The sequence below is a fragment of the Hemibagrus wyckioides genome, linkage group LG16 (genome assembly GCF_019097595.1).
Source record: "Hemibagrus wyckioides isolate EC202008001 linkage group LG16, SWU_Hwy_1.0, whole genome shotgun sequence".
In the NCBI taxonomy this organism is placed as follows: domain Eukaryota; kingdom Metazoa; phylum Chordata; class Actinopteri; order Siluriformes; family Bagridae; genus Hemibagrus; species Hemibagrus wyckioides.
This window is the reverse complement of record NC_080725.1, coordinates 24066129-24076036: the sequence shown is the minus strand read 5'-3', so window position 1 is coordinate 24076036 and position 9908 is coordinate 24066129. Positions and strand designations below refer to the sequence as shown.

The following is a 9908-nucleotide window of genomic DNA, read 5'->3' as shown; positions in this document are numbered from 1 at the left end:
CTGCAAGCTGCAGAGAAGCTGCGACTCTTTAACCGTTTCATCCAGCAGGAAGTTGATTCTGAATTCGAAGTGAACTCCATATATCTGTCCAATTTCAGCAGACGGCGTCTGACATCATCTGAGGCCAGACGGGTCAAGCTTGGACTCATCTGGTTTCGTTTTTCAGTAGGCAGATGGTGAAGAAGCAGATCCAGCTTCAACAGCTCTCTCAGGACTGACTGATGAAGCAGAGGGACCGAGGAGGAAGAGGAGAGACACTGCTCCAAAGAAGAAACCCCCCCCCCAGCCAACCCTCACCCCCCCAACCCCCATCCTGCAGCTCTGTTTATAAAACATTAAACACTCAGAAATGAGATGAAAAACATCACAAACACAAGCAGTGACTTTCTTTAAATCATCACAACCTCCAGTTTTAGGAAAAAGAAAGTTTATTAAACAGACAGCATGAACATGACTCTTCAGTGAAGATGTAAATGTCCAGCGAGGCTGACCAGACGTGTTCTTTGTGGATCATCACGTGGTGTTGATGTTAGTCAGGGAGGAGGAGGAGGGGGAGGGGGAGCACAGCTTCCTGAACACAGACAGAACAGATGATCTACAGCGTGAGAGGAAGCAGGTGATGAAGAGTAGATGATCACCTCTTGGCCTTCTTCTGCTTCAGCAGTTTCTTGCTCTCCTCCCTTCTGCGCTTGTTGACGGGGTTCCGCGGGTCATAGATCTCAAACGTGTCTTCATCCTGCATGTTAGCGTCCTTCACCTTCCTGCTCTGTTCATCGAACTGCAGCACGTGAGACATCCTACAGCAGGAGAAAGGAAAAAGAAGACCATGAGAACATTACACACACATCCTTCCACACTCCTTCATCCTTCCTTCCACACTCCTTCATCCTTCCTACCACACACTCCTTCATCCTTCCTACCACACACTCCTTCATCCTTCCTACCACACACTCCTTCATCCTTCCTTCCACACACTCCTTCATCCTTCCTACCACACACTCCTTCATCCTTCCTACCACACACTCCTTCATCCTTCCTTCCACACACTCCTTCATCCTTCCTACCACACACTCCTTCATCCTTCCTTCCACACACTCCTTCATCCTTCCTACCACACACTCCTTCATCCTTCCTTCCACACACTCCTTCATCCTTCCTTCCACACACTCCTTCATCCTTCCTTCCACACACTCCTTCATCCTTCCTACCACACACTCCTTCATCCTTCCTTCCACACACTCCTTCATCCTTTACATTTGCTTTCTTCCTTCTATCTTCCTTTTTGCACTGTATTTTTGTTCTGTCCTTCCTTAATTTTCTAGACCCCTTTTTTCCCCTTCCTTTCCATCGTTTTGTCTTTCCTCACACATTCCATCCTTACATCCCCTGCCTTCCTTCCTTCCTCCTTTTTTCTACTGCCTTTCTTCTTTTACTACTTACACCTTCTGCAACCTTCTTTCTCTATACCTTCACACTTTCTTCCTTCCTGACTTCCTACATTCCATCCTTCTATTCTCTCTCCTTCTACCCTCCTCATATCCCTCCATCACTATTCCCCCTTCCTTCTTCCCCTCCTGATCTTTCAGTTCCTTGACTTTTCCGTGATGATGTCAGTGAGGATGAAGGCGGGTCTGTAACTTAGCAGGATTTCGGGACTGTAATCAGGACAAGGATTATCTCTCAGAACTCAGGATTCAAGCGTCATGATATCAGCTGCTCTTACAGTGAGAGAGGGAAATAATAAAAAATATAAAATAAAAAAATAAAAAATAAACCTAGAAATAAAGACATTCCTCTCTCTATGTAAACGCTGGAATCGGAGGAATCTGCAGCAAAGAGAACAGAAGGTAAAAATCTTCTGCTCTTAGTTTGGGTGGACTGGAGCCTCAGTCAGACAGCAGACACTCATCTGTCTTTCATTTCCCACAAAAAGCCCACTCTTTATTCACAGGTCTGGCGTTCCACAGCCGAGAGGACAATACACCAGCCACTGAAAAAATGCAGAGCTTTACATTTTTGCAACCGAGCACCAACGGAGAGAAAGCCGCCGCTGCTTCACGGGGCCTCATGTGGAGGAAAATAACCAGAAAAAAAAAAAAAAAAAACACGACACAACAGCCAAAAACTAGACAAAGACCAGGCATGGACACAAAAAACAAAACAGGCCAAGCAGCTCAGGGACGGCGAGCGGCCGAGCCAAATCGTCTCTGCAGACACATCTGTCACAGATTTCATCAACGCAGAGAACTTTTTAAACATGATTAACTTCATCTATCACTGTGTACGTCACATCCAACAAGCATCCTGAGACACACGAGGTTACACACACCGCCGACACGTCTGTCTAATCTCAAACCGCTCCACGCTTTTCACCACCAAACAGCTGGATCTCAACTGACAATCGTTTAGTTTTGAGAATCAAAAAGCCGTCTGGAACCAGGAACGCTCGTGTCGGGAATGTGGGAACGCTGGAACCAGTGAAATGAAATCGCTTTAACGAAACAATTTGGACCTTTTGGTGTTCTGAGCGGTTCAAAAGACATCATTCAGCACCATCAGATTCATTCAGTCAGGATTTTCTGTTTTAAAACATTAACACAAACACACACTCTTGTGAAGCGAAAAAGACAACAACTGCATCTCTGTTAATCAACTGGTTAGTTTTAATAACCCATCATAACAGATTCAGAAGCTGTGTGTTAAACGGAGCGACACCGCAGCACGGTTCTGATGGTGAAGGTTCCTGTGAGTTTATAAACACGGTTAGTGCACAAGGATCTGAAATGTTTCCATAATATTTCTCATATAGGAGTGAGTAATCCACCATACGGCTGTGAGTGAGCTTCACACAAGAACAACATCTAGAAGTGTGTGTGTGTGTGTGTGTGTGTGTGTATGAGCAGTGACAGCTCATCTACTATGTCATGGCTGTTCAGCAGCAGTACTCCTGTGGTGTGAGACGAGCAGCTCTGATAATTTGTCTAGCAGTCTGACCGCTTACTGTTTCCTCTCTCAGAGTTACGGAGTCTTCTGGAATCCCACTCCTCCCCCGGGGGGTGGGGGGTAAGGGGGGTGGGGGGGCAGGGTCTCTCTTCACTCCTTTAGCCACAGCCGTGACTCTGTGGCCCTCAGAAGCCCATTTTTCCAGGATTTATTTGTCTTGCGCATTTGCAAAGAAAGAGATGAGTGTGGAGGAGAGGGGCTTCAGGTTCTGGGGGAAAAACGGGAAGGAATGAAAAAGAGGAATAAAGAGGAAGAATAAAAAGAAGGAATAAAGAGGAGGTATGAAGAGGAGGAATGAAAATGAGGAATAAAGGGTAGGAATGAAGAGGAGGAATAAAGAGGAAGAATGAAGAGGAGGGAGTCACTGTGGACACAGATATAGATGGAATAGTTTACACATTTGACCCAAAGATTTAGAAAGTGACTCGTCATAACGGCCCTGATCCCCTGCATGTGGGAGAGGTCTATATACACTTCTACCTCTGTCTATATACACCTCTACCTCTGTCTATATACACTTCTACCTCTGTCTATATACACCTCTACCTCTGTCTATATACACCTCTACCTCTGTCTATACACACGTCTACCTCTGTCTATATACACCTCTATACACACTTCTACCTCTGTCTATATACACCTCTATACACACTTCTACCTCTGTCTATATACACCTCTACCTCTGTCTATACACACCTCTATACACATTTCTACCTCTGTCTATATACACCTCTATACACATTTCTACCTCTGTCTATAATCACCTCTATACACACTTCTACCTCTGTCTATGTATACACCTCTACCTATGTCTATATACACCTCTATACACACCTCTACCTCTGTCTATACACACCTCTACCTCTGTCTATATACACCTCTACCTCTGTCTATACACACCTCTACCTCTGTCTATACACACCTCTATACACACCTCTACTTCTGTCTATACACACCTCTACCTCTGTCTATACACACCTCTATACACACGTCTACCTCTGTCTATATACACCTCTATACACACCTCTACCTCTGTCTATACACACCTCTACCTCTGTCTATACACACCTCTACCTCTGTCTATATACACCTCTATACACACCTCTACCTCTGTCTATATACACCTCTACCTCTGTCTATACACACCTCTACCTCTGTCTATACACACCTCTATACACACCTCTACTTCTGTCTATACACACCTCTACCTCTGTCTATACACACCTCTATACACATTTCTACCTATGTCTATATACACCTCTATACACACCTCTACCTCTGTCTATACACACCTCTACCTCTGTCTATACACACCTCTACCTCTGTCTATATACACCTCTATACACACCTCTACCTCTGTCTATATATACCTCTATACACACCTTACCTCTGTCTATACACACCTCTATACACACCTCTACCTCTGTCTATATGCACCTCTACCTCTGTCTATATACACCTCTATATACACCTCTACCTCTGTCTATACACACCTCTACCTCTGTCTATACACACCTCTACCTCTGTCTATATACACCTCCATACACACCTCTACCTCTGTCTATATACACCTCTATACACACCTCTACCTCTGTCTATATACACCTCTATACACACTTCTACCTCTGTCTATATATACACCTCTACCTCTGTCTATATACACCTCTATACACACCTCTACCTCTGTCTATATACACCTCTACCTCTGTCTATACACACCTCTACCTCTGTCTATATACACCTCTATACACACCTCTACCTCTGTCTATATACACCTCTATACACACCTCTACCTCTGTCTATACACACCTCTACCTCTGTCTATATACACCTCTATACACACCTCTACCTCTGTCTATATACACATCTATACACACCTCTACCTCTGTCTATATACACCTCTATACACACGTCTACCTCTGTCTATATACACCTCTATACACACTTCTACCTCTGTCTATATACACCTCTATACACATTTCTACCTCTGTCTATATACACCTCTATACACACTTCTACCTCTGTCTATATATACACCTCTACCTATGTCTATATACACCTCCATACACACCTCTACCTCTGTCTGTACACACCTCTACCTCTGTCTATATACACCTCCATACACACCTCTACCTCTGTCTATACACACCTCTACCTCTGTCTATATACACCTCTATACACACCTCTACCTCTGTCTATATACACCTCTACCTCTGTCTATATACACCTCTATACACACCTCTACCTCTGTCTATACACACCTCTACCTCTGTCTATACACACCTCTATACACACTTCTACCTCTGTCTATATACACCTCTACCTCTGTCTATACACACCTCTATACACACTTCTACCTCTGTCTATATACACCTCTATACACACGTCTACCTCTGTCTATATATACACCTCTACCTATGTCTATATACACCTCTATACACACCTCTACCTCTGTCTATACACACCTCTACCTCTGTCTATATACACCTCCATACACACCTCTACCTCTGTCTATACACACCTCTACCTCTGTCTATATACACCTCTATACACACCTCTACCTCTGTCTATATACACCTCTATACACCTCTCCCTATGTCTATATACACCTCTATACACACCTCTACCTCTGTCTATACACACCTCTACCTCTGTCTATATACACCTCCATACACACCTCTACCTCTGTCTATACACACCTCTACCTCTGTCTATATACACCTCCATACACACCTCTACCTCTGTCTATACACACCTCTACCTCTGTCTATATACACCTCTATACACACCTCTACCTCTGTCTATACACACCTCTACCTCTGTCTATATACACCTCCATACACACCTCTACCTCTGTCTATATACACCTCTATACACATTTCTACCTCTGTCTATATACACCTCTATACACACTTCTACCTCTGTCTATATATACACCTCTACCTATGTCTATATACACCTCTATACACACCTCTACCTCTGTCTATACACACCTCTACCTCTGTCTATATACACCTCTACCTCTGTCTATACACACCTCTACCTCTGTCTATATACACCTCTATACACACCTCTACCTCTGTCTATACACACCTCTACCTCTGTCTATATACACCTCTACCTCTGTCTATATACACCTCTATACACACCTCTACCTCTGTCTATATACACCTCTACCTCTGTCTATATACACCTCTATACACACCTCTACCTCTGTCTATATACACCTCTATACACACCTCTACCTCTGTCTATATACACCTCTACCTCTGTCTATATACACCTCTATACACACTTCTACCTCTGTCTATATACACCTCTATACACACCTCTACCTCTGTCTATATACACCTCTACCTCTGTCTATATACACCTCTATACACACTTCTACCTCTGTCTATATACACCTCTGTCTATACACACTCTACCTCTGTCTATACACTACCTCTGTTTATATCCACCTCTATACACATCTCTACCTCTGTCTATATACACCTCTACCTCTGTCTATATATACACCTCTACCTATGTCTATATACACCTCTATACACACCTCTACCTCTGTCTATACACACCTCTACCTCTGTCTATATACACCTCTATACACACCTCTACCTCTGTCTATATACACCTCTATACACACCTCTACCTCTGTCTATATACACCTCTATACACACCTCTACCTCTGTCTATATACACCTCTATACACACTTCTACCTCTGTCTATATACACCTCTATACACACCTCTACCTCTGTCTATATACACCTCTACCTCTGTCTATATATACACCTCTACCTATGTCTATATACACCTCTATACACACCTCTACCTCTGTCTATACACACCTCTACCTCTGTCTATATACACCTCCATACACACCTCTACCTCTGTCTATACACACCTCTACCTCTGTCTATATACACCTCTATACACACCTCTACCTCTGTCTATACACACCTCTATACACACTTCTACCTCTGTCTATATACACCTCTATACACACCTCTACCTCTGTCTATACACACCTCTACCTCTGTCTATATACACCTCTATACACACCTCTACCTCTGTCTATATACACATCTATACACACCTCTACCTCTGTCTATATACACCTCTATACACACGTCTACCTCTGTCTATATACACCTCTATACACACGTCTACCTCTGTCTATATACACCTCTATACACACCTCTACCTCTGTCTATATACACCTCTACCTCTGTCTATATACACCTCTATACACACCTCTACCTCTGTCTATACACACCTCTACCTCTGTCTATACACACCTCTATACACACTTCTACCTCTGTCTATATACACCTCTACCTCTGTCTATATACACCTCTATACACACCTCTACCTCTGTCTATATACACCTCTACCTCTGTCTATATACACCTCTATACACACTTCTACCTCTGTCTATATACACCTCTATACACACCTCTACCTCTGTCTATATACACCTCTACCTCTGTCTATATATACACCTCTACCTATGTCTATATACACCTCTATACACACCTCTACCTCTGTCTATATACACCTCCATACACACCTCTACCTCTGTCTATATACACCTCTACCTCTGTCTATATACACCTCTATACACACCTCTACCTCTGTCTATACACACCTCTACCTCTGTCTATACACACCTCTATACACACTTCTACCTCTGTCTATATACACCTCTATACACACCTCTACCTCTGTCTATATACACCTCTACCTCTGTCTATATACACCTCTATACACACTTCTACCTCTGTCTATATATACACCCCTATCTCTGTCTATATACACCTCTATACACACCCCTACCTCTGTCTATATATACACCTCTACCTCTGTCTATATACACCTCTACCTCTGTCTATACACACCTCTACCTCTGTCTATATACACCTCTATACACACCCCTACCTCTGTCTATATATACACCTCTACCTCTGTCTATATACACCTCTACCTCTGTCTATACACACCTCTACCTCTGTCTATATACACCTCTATACACACCCCTACCTCTGTCTATATATACACCTCTACCTCTGTCTATACACACCTCTATCTCTGTCTATATACACCTCTACCTCTGTCTATATACACCTCTATACACACCTCTACCTCTGTCTATATATACACCTCTATACACACCTCTACCTCTGTCTATATACACCTCTATACACACCTCTACCTCTGTCTATATATACACCTCTATACACACCTCTACCTTTGTCTATATACACCTCTATACACACCTCTACCTCTGTCTATACACACCTCTATATACACCTCTACCTGTCTATACACACCTCTATCTCTGTCTATATACACCTCTATACACACCTCTACCTCTGTCTATATACACCTCTATACACACCTCTACCTCTGTCTATATACACCTCTATACACACCTCTACCTCTGTCTATATATACACCTCTATACACACCTCTACCTTTGTCTATATACACCTCTATACACACCTCTACCTCTGTCTATACACACCTCTATATACACCTCTACCTGTCTATACACACCTCTATCTCTGTCTATATACACCTCTATACACACCTCTACCTCTGTCTATATACACCTCTATACACACCTCTACCTCTGTCTATATACAGCTCTACCTCTGTCTACCTCTGTCTTCAGATTGCATGGAAGGAAAGCCTTCTGAGATACAAAAATTCTCTTAGTGCTGCTAGATCAGCGAATCTCTCTGCCCCAATTGAAGATAACAAAAACAATCCAAAATTTTTATTTAGCACTGTAGCAAAACTAACTAGGAGTAAAACCACTGTAGAAAAGCGCACACCATCTACATTTAGCAGCAATGATTTCATGGATTTTTTCCATGAAAAAATTGACAGTATCAGGCAAAAAATTCAGACTATTAATTTAAAACCAAATTATTTGATAGATAATTCTTTAGATAATATAACTATTTCTGATCAGAGCTTAGAGTGCTTCACTCCACTTCAAGAGCCTGATCTAATTTCACTAATTTCTTCTTCAAAATCTTCTACCTGCATTCTAGATCCTTTACCCACGTCTTTCCTTAAACAGATATTACCAGTAGCTACTGAACCCCTTCTAAAAGTAATTAATTCTTCTCTAAGCGCTGGCTATGTGCCTAAATCTTTTAAGCTAGCAGTTATCAAACCCTTGATTAAAAAACCGGACCTCGACCCCGGTCAGCTGTCTAACTATAGACCGATATCAAACCTGCCCTTTATCTCCAAGATCCTAGAAAAGGCTGTAGCACAGCAGTTATGTTCAGACCTGCATAGAAATAACATTTATGAAATGTATCAGTCAGGATTTAGGCCTCATCATAGCACAGAGACAGCACTGGTTACAGTGGTCAATGACCTGTTACTGGCTTCTGATCAGGGTTGTGTCTCCTTACTGGTGCTACTGGACCATAGTGCAGCTTTTGACACCATTGACCACACTGTTCTACTTGATAGACTAGAACATGTTGTTGGTGTTAAAGGAACAGCCCTCTCCTGGCTCAGGTCTTAAGTCATCTAGATGGTGACTTCTCCATGCATACCAAGGTTATATTCGGTGTTCCACAAGGTTCTGTCTTAGGCCCACTGCTTTTCTCCCTATATATGTTACCCCTTGGTGCAATTATTTGTAAACATGGTATTAACTTCCACTGTTATGCCGATGACACACAGCTATATGTTTCAGCTAAATCAGATGAGAGACACCAGCTTATTAAGATAGAAGAATGTGTAAAGGACATTAGACATTGGATGGCCACTAACTTCCTCCTGCTTAATTCGGACAAGACAGAGGTGCTTGTACTAGGACCACAGACAGCTAGAAGTGAGCTTTCTGATTATAGAGTAACGGTGGATGGTCTTTCGGTTTCA

The 9908-nt window shown here is 42.6% G+C and overlaps 1 protein-coding gene across 2 annotated transcripts in view; it reads right to left on the bottom strand.

The window, feature by feature from the left end:
- Positions 1-410: 410 nt before the first annotated feature.
- The window catches only part of cwc27 (CWC27 spliceosome associated cyclophilin), a 91132-nt gene continuing 81634 nt past the window's right edge, over positions 411-9908 (bottom strand). For both annotated transcript variants that reach the window (XM_058412003.1, XM_058412002.1), the window contains exon 14: positions 411-797. In XM_058412003.1, coding sequence (XP_058267986.1) covers positions 635-797 — 163 coding nt within the window. In that variant the 3' untranslated portion in view covers positions 411-634. The remainder of the gene's footprint in view (positions 798-9908) is intronic.